At 36.6% G+C, this 15,624-nt stretch overlaps 1 protein-coding gene across 5 annotated transcripts in view; it reads left to right on the forward strand.

The window, feature by feature from the left end:
* Positions 1–15,624, forward strand: part of LOC138736554 (kinase D-interacting substrate of 220 kDa-like) — a 135,058-nt gene that overhangs the window by 51,833 nt on the left and 67,601 nt on the right. For all 5 annotated transcript variants that reach the window (XM_069886242.1, XM_069886244.1, XM_069886241.1 and 2 more), the window contains exons 12-14: positions 2,460–2,637; positions 13,189–13,353; positions 14,273–14,452. In XM_069886242.1, coding sequence (XP_069742343.1) covers positions 2,460–2,637; positions 13,189–13,353; positions 14,273–14,452 — 523 coding nt within the window. The remainder of the gene's footprint in view (positions 1–2,459; positions 2,638–13,188; positions 13,354–14,272; positions 14,453–15,624) is intronic.

Genomic DNA, 15,624 nt, shown 5'->3' on the forward strand with positions numbered 1-15,624 from the left:
AAAATGGATAGGGTTGGAGAGGGGAAATTGTGGCTGATAGTGGGATTGTGCTGAAGTTGGCGGGAGTGTCAGAGGATAATGTGTCGGATGTGGAGGAAAATCACGATTTTTATCAGGTCCAGTTAAATTTGTATAATGGTTCAGGTGGATAAATTCACAGTTTATAACTTTTTTATGTGAATGAGACAACCATCATTATTAGACACAAATTATTTTTGATCAATGCTTGCAAACAATCAAAATGGGTACAATTGAAATTTTTTTTACCATTAACAATTAGAGAATCAGGTAGCTTGGGGAAATATCTGGACACTGACATTTCTAGATTTTGGGCATGCTGAAGTATTATATGGAAAAGAATAGGAATGTTCTTTTCGCAGTAAATTCAATAATGTGTACATGGAGATTTCCTGAAGAACACAAGACATAGGAGTAGGCCATCCGGCCCGTTGAGCCTGCTCCACCATTCAATGAGATCATGGCTGATCTGATGATAGGCTCATTTCTACATACCTACTTTTTCTCCATATCACTTAATTCCCCTATTTTAAATATATTCACTGAGGTAGCCTCCACTTCAGTGGGCAGTGAATTCCATAGATTCAACACCTAGGAAAAGCAGTTCTTTGTCATCTCTGCCCTAAATCTACTACCTTGGGTCTTGAGGCTTAATCGCCTAGTTCTTATCTCCCCCAACAATGGGAACAACTCTTATCTATGCCTTTCATAATTTTATTTGTTTCTATAAGATCCCCTCTCATTTTTCTAAATTCAAGCGAAAACAGTCCCAACTGATAACCCCCTCATATCTGGAATCAGCCTGGTGAACGTCCTCTGTGCCGCCTCCAAAGCCAGTGCATCTTCCTCAAGTAGGGGGACCAGAACTGCACGCAGTATTCCAGGTGCAGATTCACCAGTACCTTGTGCAGTGGCATCATAATCTCCCTACTCCTAAATTCAGTCCCTGTAGCAATGAAGGACAACATTCCATTTCCCTTCTTGATCGTCTGCAAGCCAAACCTTTGTGATTCATGCACAAGCCCTCCCAAGAACTTTTGCATGGCAGCATGCTGCCATCTCTTGCCATTAAAAATATGATCTTCCATTCTTCCTTCCAAAGTGGATAATCTCACATTTACCACATTGTACTCAATTTGCAAGACCCTTGCCCACTCATCTCTCTGCAGGCTCTCCATATCCTCTGCACAATTTGCTTTTCCAATCAATTTAATGTCATCAGCAAACTTTGATACACACACTGTCCTCTTTTCCAGCCCATGAATGTATATTGTGAACTGTTGTGGGCCCAGCACTGACCGCTGTGGCACCCCACTCACCACTGATTGCCAACCAAAAAAACACCCTGTATTCCAACTCTCTGCTTTCTATCGGTTAACCAATCCTCTATCCATGCTAATCCATCAGCCCAAACTCTATGCATCTATGAAGGAATGGGGGCAGGTTACTGGTGGTTTTATTGGAAAAAATTGTAGCTAGTAATTAAGTATGTTCTTACAAAGCAAGGTTGCATCAGGACCTCGAACAAACAGCACACACAAGAACAGGTCCTTCGGCCCATGAGGTCTGTGCTGAACATGATGCCAAATGAAACCAAATGTCTTTACCGACAATTGATTCATATCTCCATGAGAGTTGTCATTCAATAACTTCAGTAAATGCTGAAATTGTTAGAATATTTTATATTTAAAATTATTTATTATACTTTGTGTCAGATAAAGGTAAATCCATTTCATTTGGCAAAGTATTTTTAAATCATCTGCCTACAATTTTTTTATGGCTGGATAGTGAACTTCTGTTCAATGGGAATTTGATGGCCCCACAAGTTAATGAACCAATGCTCTCTCCTGACTTTTGGCACTAACTGCAGAGTTTCCAAAGTTCTTGCAGTGGCTAGTGTTCTCCCACATTCCATTGACTTTCTAGCAGATTCGTTGGTCACTGTAAATGACCCCATAATGGCTAAAAAAATAAGAGTGGATGGGTGCGTGTGAGATTATAAGCTTCGGGGAATGCAGGAAAATGGAGAATGGGGCTTGTGGCACTTCTCTTGGAGCCAGCTCTGTTTAAAGGGAATGGGAACCAGACCAGGTGAGTTTACAGGAAGCTGAAAATAGAGCCTGGTGACTTCCTGCTTTTAAGTTTCAGTTTGAACATTTCAATTTATCCAAAAGGTTGATATGTACAAGCACTGCAAATTCCAGCTCTAGATGCAAACCTTATCCATGATAGTCCCACCATTGGCTCCAGCTCTGTCCACACACCCACTTTCATCTCAGACCTCTGGCTCATAGTGGACCAACATGGAAGCCAGAGGCCAAACCAGCAGGATAACCAAACCATTGGATAATGAATTATTTAAATTTTATTGTATTCTGAAAGTCTGACTTCTTTAAATGAAGACACATGATGAGAAAAAGTTTCATTGTCACTGGTTTCAGAAAGGGGACACTCCACTACATATAGCGATCCGTGGACGAAGCAGGAAATTGGCAGAATTGCTCCTGAGAAATCCTAAAGATGGACGACTTCTATATCGACCTAACAAAGCAGGCGAAACACCATACAACATTGATTGCAGCCATCAGAAAAGCATTTTGACCCAGATATTTGGAGCAAGTAAGGATGTTCTCATTTATGTGTTGTTAAATGTATGGTATATAGGGAAAACATCAGAATTAGTCTATTGAAATTGTTTTGCTTTTCTAATGGTACAATGCTAAGTAAATAATCCCAACTATAATCCTGAAGAAATCTTTGTCTTAACTAAAGTCGTGGGTGGGGTGGGCACAAAAAGCAGTTACAATTTCTGAGTGCTATTCAGTGACAGTTTATTCCATTAAGTAGTTATCTAGTTAAAGCTAATCATATAATAGAGACAGATCAGGAGATACCAACATTCCTGCAGTTGATCATGCACCTTTAATATTATTTGGGTGCTTCCTGAGAATATCCCAGGTTTTGTGGAGCATTAACATATAAATCAATGTATCATAGAGATCAATAAATTTCACAGCAATGACTTTCCTAAACTTTTCGGCCAATTGTAGTTTCATTACTGCTGCCGTTTAGAACAACTATCCTGGGACAGAAATGGATTTGTATGATTTTTTTTTGAATGGGATTATTTATTCTCAATTGTATCTTAATTGGAGCAAGGAAACGTGTTGCTGAGAAGTCCAATTACATTCAGTGGCATCGTGTTAGTGTCCCCTGTGTTTTCCTGACCCTGAGTTTAACTCCCTATCAAGATGTAAACTAGCAAAGTTGGTAATTCAGGTAAAGACAACTCCAGGCAAGTTCAGAGTATGTCAGGCCCTGCAGAAAATCTTTATATCCATTCTATTGTCCTGTGTCAGACCAATTTGAAGGGGGGGAAATATAATTTTGTTTATTGTTCAATTTTGTATTGTTCCAGTCATCAATTTCAGGCTATTTTATCATTGAACCCATGAATAAATATGCCATTGTTTTAATTATGAAGAGTAGCATACTGGTAATTAAATTAGTACCAATATTTGTAACAACCGAAAGTGCAAAAACAAAACAAAATACATACTAAAAATTTTTAAATAACGTATTGTACTAATTTTGATACAAACTATCAGGTTTCTGAACTACTTGACCTCAACACTTTCAACATTATGTCAGTCTTTACTACATTAATGGATAATTTACAGTTGATAACCATTTTTTTTCCATAAGTTTCTTATCTTGACACTTTAGATGTTATGGATTATGCAAGCTCACTTTGGTATCTGATTTTCTTGTGATCATTGACCATTCAAATTTTTTAAAAATACTGTACCTTCCAAGGTTAAAATGATCTTGGACTGGCCCATGGTTTAGAAACAGGACGTCAGTGAGAGTAAAACAGTGAGAATGCTTTTTTTAATTTTCCATTGGTATAAACCCAGTCTCTCCATGGAGTTCATAAATTTGCCAATAAATAAAATGGTTTCTTTCATATTGACCATCACTACAATTTATAAATACAGATACTACCTGACTTGCGGCTATGCGACTTGCGTCCATCTACACATACAACTGAAAATTTGTTCAAAAATTATAAAGAAAATATATAAGATTTACACTGTTTATGTTGTATTTGAAAAACTATAACCGGGATACAGGGCATGTAAGAGCCAAAAGGTGCGTATTTATTTTGTAGTCAGCGTCCTGGGCATGGCCATCTTGATTCCTGTGAGCATAAGCGGTACGCCATCGGAGTTCAGTTGGAGCTTGCACAAGAGTTGAGGGTGCAAATTCAACATCGTGAGGGCATTTAACTCTCGCGCATTCGCCAACTGAATTCCAATACGCAAACCCACCGCATAATTCCGGTCCATTTTGAGATACAACCAATCCTTTGGTCCAAATTACAGTCGTAAGTCAGGGAGTACCTGTACTTCTAAGATTAGAGCTAGGTTTAATGCTTTTGTCTGCAATTTAATACCAAAAATGGCAGAAACATGGAACAAAAATTCTTAAACATAACTTTTTGAGAGTTCTCTATCTCTAGTCCTGAAACTTTAATTCTCATTGACATAATGATAATATATTTGAGGAACATCCTATGATACTTGTATCCTTATGGTGTTTATTATTTTGTTTGCTTTGCATTTTAAAAGGCTTTTTCATTTTATAATTTTCAGCACATAAATAGAGTTACCACATGATCACTAAGCAGGTCAGAACGGGATGATTAAAAACACAATAGATAAACAAGAGAGCCATGAGATGTCGCAAACTCCAAAAAAGAACAAACAATGAAGTTTGTAGGCCTGAATTTATAATAAAGAAAATTCATTAAATCTCCCAGAGAAGTCATTTATTATTAGTTATACAAGATATCTTGTGTCAAACCTTCTCTTATATCGTCAGAGGAAGAGGCAAAAAGAGTAGAAGTCTTCAGCTACAGGAGGAGACAGCACAGGCGAATGTGTGAGAGAGAGAAAGAATGCGTCATGGAATCAGCTTTTCTGTTGCAATCTAAGAACTTTCAATGAATTGTTGCATTTACAAAATAATATCGAAGGCACTGAGGCTTTGGTTTGATTTGATTACCACGACCTTTCATTACTCACCCCTGCTTAATTTGAATACAAGGCCAACTGCCTTCAGAACCAATCAAAGCAATAGCACAGAGATGAGGTGCCCTTGGCGTTAAAACCATATTTTACCTACCATGGATTTAAGCAGCTTCGCTAAAATCAAAATTGATGGGAAATTGAGAAAATTCTCCCACTGGACAGTGACGTGAAGGTTGTAGTTTTTGGAAATTAATTTTTTCCATCTCAGGACACTACTGTGTGAGTTCCTATGAGAATATTTTCAGCCCTGCCAACTCAGCTGCCTTCATTGACTCTTACTTCATCAGAATGCCAGAAGTGGAGGTATTCATTCATTACAAGGCATTTGGTTTCATTTGCAGCATCTCAAATAATGGAATTGGGCAGATTAAATGGCAAGTAGCAATAACACTGCACAACCCCAGGCAATGACAATCCCAACAAATCACCACCAACACCCTTGGTTTCACCAAATAACTGAAAACTTAGCTTGACCATTCAGCTAAATACTACTCCCTCAAGAACAGGTTGCAGTAACTTACTACTCGACTCTCCACTGCCTTTGTTCCATCTGTCAGGTATGTGTTCAATTGGCTTGAATGGTAATTCCATCAATACTGATAAAGAACAACATCATCCAAGATGGTTAGTACCATGACTCATTGCTTGGAGTCTTGCTTGTTCTTCCTCAGCAGACTCATGAAATGCATGGCGACATCAGCACTGAGGCAGGCTTGGTGGTAGTCCTCATAAAATGTATAGTTCTTTCATCACTAGCCCACCAAAGTTGCTGAATATTCAACAGAACTGTGGTGTTAGGTTACATCCTTTAAGAAAACTATCTGATTTATATGTTATGAAGCAGGATGGATTTGTATCATTGGAAGAGATGTACTCAAAACAATTTCTACTCACCTGGATTTAGAAATCAGCTATAGCAATTTTACTGACATCGTGGATAGAAAATAAAACTGAAAAAATGTAAATAATAGAATAGGAACTTGAATAATGTGGAATTCCGTAATCCAAGTCCAAAAATAATCTGTTAACTATTATAACTGTAGTGCAGTTTCTTTCCCTGATGATGGAAAGTTTCAACAAGAAAATAAATCTATACTTTGGAAGAGAAGTGGGAGGAAAGCAGTGAAATATAGGATACAAGACAACTTGCATGGATTTCTTGGGGTTGTGCTAGAAGGTACATTTGAATTTTACACCAAAAATTTAAAAGATTTAGAAATTTTGCTTTGAAAATATTGGCCACGTGCACAACATTCTTTCAGGTTGTGTATACAAATGTATGAATTACTAGCAGGATACTCACTGTTGCCCAGGAAATAAAATACTCAGTTGTTGTGGGTTCCAAAAGATGTAATCTGAAATGCTGAGTTGTAGGCTCTGATCATCTTTAGGAAATGTTTGGACTCCACTGGTGGTCTTAAGCAACAGCATTTTCACTGGTTGTGAGGCTGCTTTCCATTGGAATAATATATCGATGGTGTTTCACCTTTCTGCTTCTTCACTCCACAATGTTGGCAAACCTCTGACATGAAGCTAATTGCAACTGCATTAATGGAAGACTACTCATTGTCAACTGACTGATCGAATGCAGCATTTAGCAGGCTGGCTGTAGTAAATGAAGCTGCCCTTCGGCTGGTGGCTTTTCTTCTCATTGCTTGGAGTCTTGCTTGTTTTTCTTCAGCGGACTCTTGTCATCCATTCATGAAATGCATGGCGACATCAGCACTGAGGCAGGCTTGGTGGTAGTCCTCAGATTCCTGCTCCTTGTTTGTCTGGAGGTCTGAGCACTGAGGTGGGCCTGGTGTTGCTTTGGCCACTTGTTTTTATTCTGAATGTACATTGATGCCCGGCACTGTAACTAATTGAGGTGTCCCTGGTGCAAATTCAATTTCTTTTTTTGAACTTTTGAACTTCATATGGCCTTAAAAGTTAAATTCGATGTGGTCATGACATTCAGCATCAAATGTTACTAGAGTGCTCCATATTGATTTGCATGGAGAACGGGCAAACATACCTACGTGCTCAAACATATATATTAGATGAAAAGCATAAACCAGTTGGCCCCACAATGTCAGAGTTGATATAATTTTAGCTCAGCTTTACATTTGGAAGCTTTTCATATCATTGCTTATATAAAATCTATTTATTTTTTACTTAAAATATTCAAAGTATGTTTCCAATGTCTTTTGAGGAAGACAATTCTCGACTTCCAACTTGTCAAGAGGAGAAAAAGGTGCCTCCATTGTAAAAGAGCGTACCTTACTTTTAAACAGAAACCTGTAGTTCTAGATTTCTCTTAGCAAATAATGCCAAACGTTTGTATACAATTAACTAGTATTTAATAAACATTACTTGCAATCTTTTGTTTTGAAGAATTAAGAATGTGAAATCGCCTCCAAGAAATGTTAAAATGGAACTATTTGGGTTGCTCTCATCTGTCGGTCCATAATCTTCAAGTAATTGAATATCACAAATGTTTCAGTATCAGTTTCTGAGCCCTATCACACCTTGAATGATAGCTTTTTTTCCCCTTTTCTAATCTTGAACCAATCATCTAAAATATCTGTCCCCAAGCTATCTATCCATCTTTGTCATGGGAAATACAGACTGCTTGTCCTATTATGTTTCTCATAATTTTGCACACCCTGATAAAACATGATTTTTCCTTAATTTACAGGTTAAGAATAATGTTCTTGCATTCCGTTTCTTTGTTAAAATTTTAAATGTAGGCATACTGGCAGTGTAACAGGCCTTTGAGGCTCTGCCCAATTACACCCAATTAACCAGCAATCCCGCTATGTTTTGAATGATGGGAGGAAACTGGAGTACTGAGGAATCCACAGAGATATGGGGAGAAGGCACAAACTCTTTACAGACAGCACTGGATTGTACCCTGGTTGTTGGCACTGTAACAGCATTATGCTAACTGTGCCATCCTTCAGGGACCTTTGTATGTGCATACCTAGATTCCTCTTTTTTTTCTATCACTTATTGGTCTTGTTTGCCCTCGGTTAATTTATTGCATCGCTTTTCTGTATTGCCTTCTAGTGACCATCTTTGTGTTTACCTGACAATTGAATGGATATTTTCCTGCAGCCACTCTTCCCCACCATCAACCACTGGGCTAATTTTGATAAACTGCAACTCATGGTCAGGACATTAAACCCAAATTTTCAGTGGATATAATGAAAAAAAGAAGGGACCAAATGGGACACACCCATTCTGTCACTAAAACTTTTGTTGACTGTTTTTGTAACCCTTAATTTTTTTCCCTGAACACCTTGGGTTTTATTTTAATTTTTATTCTGCCATGTGGAATTTGTCGAATGCCTTGCTGAAATCCATGTTGACAACATGAAATGTGCAATCCTCATTCTCCATCCAAATTATGATCTGCAAATATTCATTAAATTTAGTCAGATATGACCTTTCTGTAATAAATTCATGCTGACTTGCATAAATTTATTTGTGCATTCCTAAATTTTGACTTTTCTATCCTTTGGATTTTTTCCAATAATTTGCTCACATTATCGCCTACCTGGCATTGAATTATATGGCCTATCCCTTTTATAAACAGCAATGTCATATTTGTCGTCTTCTTCTCCAAAGGTGTTTTTTCCTCTGGGATACATTTTTATCATGGTCTGGTAATTTATCCACTTTTAAAGGGACTTAACCATTCTCCCTTGTTTATTATTTCCAAACATTCACAGTCTGTCCCTTTATTTGAGTGTCAATATTTCCCTGTGTCTTTTAAAGACTATGCAATTCCTCCATCCACAGGGTCCAATGTTGGTGCTTTTTGGAAGCTATTCATCCATTTGTTGTTATGTTTTTTTTAAACAGGATTTTGGATTTTATCTACCAGATTTTTTCTCACATGCCCTCAAAGTTTCGTAATTTTAATCCATCTTATTTTTGTCTTCCCCTTCTCATATCTTGTCCCAGAAAATTAAAATCTTGTTCTCTGTACCTTTTCTCCAGTCAACATTTATTCAAAGTTGCTGTAGGCCAGAAACAATATCACTTTAGGTGCTGATGAAATGTTCATCAGAATAGTCTGGTCGTTGAAGCAAACTGTAATAAGGTAACTTCTTACACTGGCATACAGCTGTTTTTTCCAAACAAAATTAGGATAAATTTAAAGGATTTATTGCAATAGAGATTAAAAAATGCAGAAAGACTTAGCAGGTCAGGTTAAAATTTATGGAGCATGAAATAGTTTCTATTTTGGGTCTGTGATTCTTCATTATAACTGGTAGAACCATTGACCTGAAATGTTAACTGTTTTTCTCAATTCATAGATACTCCCTACGTACCAACCTACCATCTCCACCTTCACTTCTTCACTTCTTCCCCTGCTTCCCCACTTCTCCTATCCTCCCACCTCTCTTTCCCCCTCCGTCATCTTTCAATCCCCTGGTTGCCCCATCTCACTCCTTCTAGCCTCTCTCTATACTGGCCATCACTCACTCACTGCATGACCAGTCCAGATGCAATCTCAAACTAAAATATTGACAATTCTTTCTTTCCTCTCCTGCTTCCACCCTGATACTGCATTCCTCTAGCAGATTATTTTCTAATTTGAATGTCTTCCACTTTTTTTAATATTTTATTTAAATTTTTTTCCATACAAGTAGTAGTCAAAGATTAATGTAATAATATAAATTGCAATAAGAAAATGAACTTGAAACTACATACATTTTTTCAAATTAGATCTAAAAATTACATATAGCCAAAATTTCTATATATCAAAATCAATACATGCTGTTTTATCATTTTTCTCCTCCCCCCCCCAACTCATCCCCTCCCATACAGAAAAACCCCCAAAGAAGAAAAAAAAGAAAAGATAGGACAAAAAGAATGAAAATAGAACAATACTGGATATTACCTTATAGATAAGTTATGGCCTAAATATTCTAACATGTATAGCTGTCGGTATATTCATTAAATATAAAGTGTAAAATAAAACTCTACTGTGCAACATATAACACTTGGTCAAAATCTAAGTGTTTTATATAAATAAATCAATACATTGATAGAGATAGATATTAAGGTCAAGCCGGGGAGTGACAAAGTTTGCACTATATTCTACCACTTTACATAATGTAAACACATAAATTTATATCACCAATTTTTTGCATATATGGAAACCAAATTTTCAAAAAAAATAACATATTCGTTCTTTAAATCATATGTGATCTTTTCCAAAGGTACGCAACTTTGCATTTCACCATGCCATCTATCTAATACTAAATCCGTATCTAATTTCCATAAAACACCTACACATTTTCTGGCAACTGCCCGCGCGATTTTTAAAAATTCCTTTTGAAACCAATCCAATTTTAAATCTGGACTAATCTGTGATGAATCCCCCAAAAGAAACAGCATAGGATTTCTCTGGAGCTTAACACCTGTTACCTGTTGAAGAAAATCTATTATATTAATCCTGAAAGAATTCAGTTTGGAACATGTCCACGTAGAATGTAAAAAAAAAGTACCTATACCCTGTTTATATTGAAAACATTTATCCGAAATATATTAAAATATATATTCAATCTATTAAGTTTTTGTGGTGTAATATATAACTGATGATGCTTTTTCTGCATTCAGAGCAACCACAAGACTAAAATTTTCTTGCTTTTGGGCTAAATTAATTAAACTAATCAAACTAGTTACATTGTCAGCCGATTTTCTTTTGTTTATATAAATCCCATTTGGTCCTTGTTGATTAGTCTTGGTTAAAAAAAAAATTCCAGCCTATTTGCCAATAATTTAGGCACTATCTTATAATCCACATTCAATAATGATATTGGCCTATAAGATGACGGAATTGTTGAATCTTTACCTTTATTTGGAATTGCCATTATAAATGCTGTCTTAAAAGTATCAGGTAAATTTACAGTTTCTTCCATTTGTATTAAAACTTCCATAAATACAGGAATCAACACATCTTTAAATTCTTTGTAAAAGTCTGATGTAAATCCATCCTCTAGAAACTACATAAATGATGCTATATATCCCCCCCAAAGCCCCCACCCTCAAAATAATTAATATAAAAGATACAATATAGTTATGTAAAATTAAAGAAAGAAGAAACTTTCAGGATTGCAGAGGGATGCTGTCTCACACATATGTTTGAACAGAGTTCTTTAATACAATTCTAACAGATGCAGAGGCGCAGGAAGCACAACGTTACAAATTTAAACCTAATATTTGAGTAGATGGGCACATAATTTGTAAAAATGCAGCATACTTATTTCTGAAATTGTCATTTTTTTCCCAAAGGCATGCAGCTTTCCATTCTTGCATTCCACCTTGCCATACCCAAACGCATATCTGATTTCCAAGTAGTTCCAATACATTTCCTTGCCACTGCTAATGGAACTTTAACGAATTCCAACTGACAGTTTTAATTTGTTTCTTGTTCCTTCAATATTTCCTAATTTTAAAAAAATGAATCTGGATTTTGGGGAATACAACGCCTGTAACTTGTTCCAAAAAATTCTCTAAATCCACCCAAAAATGTCAATGTCTTCCACTTTTGAGCATGGACCATCTTGCTTTTTGGGGTTGTAAATAGCATAAACACTTCTTAGTCATCAACAAATAATGAGGGAAGGTTACAGCAGAAATATCTGAAGATGAATAGATATTGTCCTGAGGAATTCCTCCAGAAATGTGTGGGAAGTGATGATAAACAAGAGTTTAACCACAATTTTCTACCTTCATAGTACCATTCTAGCCAGTGAAATTTTATTACTATTGATTTATTGGTACAAAACTTCTTTTTCAATCTTACTGTTGGTTTTTAAGAAAAAAATATCAGATACATAGACACATATGATATAAAGTCCAAATAGAAGTAAATGAAAATTACAGATAGTAGAAAGCAGTAAGCATGATACGTATGATCCATGTTATTGATGGGGGGAAAAAATGTCTATGACCAATTTCTAACCCCAACCTATTATTTGAGCAATTACTATCAAAGCAAGGCATTAACTACTAATTACAATGCTAATTGTTCAAATAGAAAAAAAGGAGATTTTTTTTAAATAAAAAGCAAAAATAATTGATCTATAAATTTTGAAAGTAATTGAAAAAGGAACCTCGGGGAGGAAAAAAAAGTCATTTTAGCAGTTGAATGTCTAATTTTTCTTTTGAGAAAGGGGTGCTATCAAATCCAATAACCATTGTGTATGTGTGGAAGGAACCACATCTTTTCGCTCCAGCAAAATTAGCCTCTTTGCAATAGGGGAAGCAAAAGCAATTGCGTGGGATTGAGATGGAGTCAAAATTAAGACCGTTGGTCCAGCATAAAAGGGCTCAGAGACAGATTTATATCACCAATTAAGATAATGTACTAAATAACTCTTTCCAGTAGTTACAAAGGAAGGGGCAGAACCAAAACGTATGATATAAAGTACCTTCCCGAGTTGTACACATCAGATTTAGAGGATATATTGGGGTAAAATATAGCTAATTGAATTTTGGAATAGTGGATCTTGATACAAAATCAAATCTGTTCATGCTTCAAAGTCAATCCTACCCAGCAACTGGAATTCAATTCTTCAGTAAACAGGGCGATGAACTCCTTGGCAAGTGAATGATGTTCTAAAGTAACCATGATGGAACAGTTCACTACATTAATAATGGGTGCTTAAGACCACCAATGGCAACATTTCCCATCACTTCAGTAATTGAGAATGGACTGCCAGATTTGTCAATGAGACATGCCTGGTAAATTCCATCGTTATCAGTTTTTCAGCTTTGCGGGAATAGCTTGGTTAATTCTTGTGGATTATTCTTTGAACTTATCTAAGATTTTGTTGCTTTTGTTATTTTTGCTATGGTAAGTTATTTTCTTCTGTGATCCTAAAATTTCATAGCTATTTATTTATCCCTACCCCATGCTTTTTCCCTCAGTGTTTCATGATTGTAATTGTTTCTTTCCTTCTAATTAATTTTATAGTTAAATTTCTGCAATTGCTCACTTATCATTGGCTTTTTCCTCTTTGTAAAGCCAATTTGATACTATTTGTCTTGGTTTAAATATTTTTAAAAATAATTGCAGGGCATCTCTCGCCTTCTGAGACAGATGGAGATATGCTTGGTTATGATCTATATAGCAGTGCACTGGCAGATATCTTAAGTGAGCCAACTATGCAGCCACCTATTTGTGTTGGACTTTATGCACAATGGGGAAGTGGAAAATCATTTCTTCTGAAAAAGCTTGAAGGTAAACTGTGATGGTGCTTTCATAGAAGCTTATTGATTCATAAAATCTTGTATTTTTAACTTCTATACATGTATTTTCTATCAACCTACCTTAATTATATGACAATATGTTTCTAAGTGTTCTAGTTTCCACAGAGTTTGTTTTTTTTCTGTCTGCAGCATATTATTCTACTTCTCTGTTTGTACCATTGTTAATATTATTCCTTCAGCGTGATTGTTCACAAATATTGTGGAAAGTCTGGAAATAATTTTGCTGAAGTTAGATTGTGCAGGGGATAAACAAAAATTACGGAACAGGAATTTCTGGTCAACCCTCTGGCAGTGTGCACTTCTGGGGAACCCCATCCTAGTAAGGAGCGCTCTGTAATTTGTCATTGTGCTAATTTGACTCCAAAGGTTCAACTACAAGGGAGAATTACATAAATGTTTGTATTTGCTGGGATACAGAAAATTAAGTTGTGAACTGATTGAATGGTTTTAAAAAAACGTATTAAGGGCAACTGTTAAGGTAGAGAGCAAGAGCATTTATCCAATGCTTGGGGTTTTCTAGACCATGCGACAGTGTTTATATTTTTTTTAAATCCAGATTTTTCAGGAAGTTATTTAGAATTATTTTGAAATGCAGTCAATGGTAGAAATTTAAATTCTTGTCTACAAAAAGAGGTTTATATGAGGCCATTGATGTTGGTACATTTATGTGAAGCCAAAAAGATTATGTGAAATGGAGAAAAGGCGTTAAAAAAATATGTTAAATCATAGATCACCTGAAATGTTGGAATTATCTTGATGGTCTACTTTTCCTGTTCCAAAATTCTGGAGAACTCCAGTAATCAAAGAAGTTTAATTCTGTAAGTAATTTATTTTTGTTAAGTTTACACAGAGCAGTTCCCTCTGACACCGTATTCTCATCTTACCCTTAGATGAAATGAAGACTTTTGCTGGGCAGCAGGTGGAACCCCTTTTCCAGTTCTCTTGGCTGGTGGTATTCATTACAGTCTTGATCTCTGTGGGAGCAGGTGTACTACTTGGCTTTGCAGTTGACCTGAAGCTTGGTATAGCAGTTGGATTGAGTTTACTGGCACTTATTTACATCTTTTTTGGTATGTCTAACTTTGCATATAAACACATCTGATACATATTCATTGGTATTGACAGTTGATGGGGAGGGACTGGAGTTTTCCTCTACACCCTCATCATTTGTCCTCCCCTTCATGTTTGCCTTTTCTGCAGCTGCTTCATGGCTAATGGTGAGAATCTGTTAAATCTCTGCCTTACTTCCCCTGCTTTATAACAGCAGTTATACCATTACTATAATATCTGCAGAAAGCTACAGTGAGAATAGTTTAGTGAACTCCAATTTCTGAGAAAATCTGTGTGCAGCAAATTTGCATAAGCAGAAAATTAGATGACTGACCAGATTATATCTTTGAATATGATGGTTATGTCCATCTTGACAGACAGATTGGGTCTCATTTCAGCATCTTAGCTGTTCTAATGGTACAGCATTGAAGCATTAGTATGATTTATTGCCTCAAATTTGTAATGAGTCTGAAATCCAGTCTTCCTGTTTGATTGTTGAAATGTTCCCACAGCATAATGTTGATGCACGTATTCAAACAAAGGCAAACAAAGAGAAATCTGATTTTTTTAAAAATAAACAGCTGGAGAAACTAAGTGCATTGGGCAGCATTTCAGAAGGGAAAAGTGCAGTCAACACTTCAGGTGAGACCTTGCATCAGGACTGAGGGGGTCGAAGGGAGATATCCAGTACAAATAATGAAAGAGGAGCAAGGCAGGGTCTGGCAAGTGATAGGTGGAATGAGGTGAGGAGAGAGATGATTGGCGCTAGGCAGAGACCAATAAGGATAGAAAAGGTGAGGGAGTGGCAGCAGAAGAAGCTATATGGAGTGAACGTGGAAACAGGCTAGAAAGTGATCAATGGAAACAAATGCCCGTAGGTGCTGGAATCTGATAAGTAAGGGAGGTGATGAGTGAAATCAGACAAGGCTGGGATGTTGGTTAGATGGAACCAAGTGGGAGAGAGGAATGAAACTGGGTAAGAGCAGGATGGAGGAAACAGGAGAGATAAAGAAGGACGGAGTATGAATTATTGCACCCCCATGTTCCTAGGTCAATGTTCATACCATTTGGGTTGTAGAGTACTCATGGTGAAATATGAGATGCTGATTTTCTGTGAATATTGAATTTTCCAACTTCCTTCCTGCGCTCCCTGTGCATCTTTCTCTCCTGTTTTCTCGCTACCCCACATGAT

Source organism: Narcine bancroftii, chromosome 6 (genome assembly GCF_036971445.1).
Source record: "Narcine bancroftii isolate sNarBan1 chromosome 6, sNarBan1.hap1, whole genome shotgun sequence".
In the NCBI taxonomy this organism is placed as follows: Eukaryota; Metazoa; Chordata; class Chondrichthyes; order Torpediniformes; family Narcinidae; genus Narcine; species Narcine bancroftii.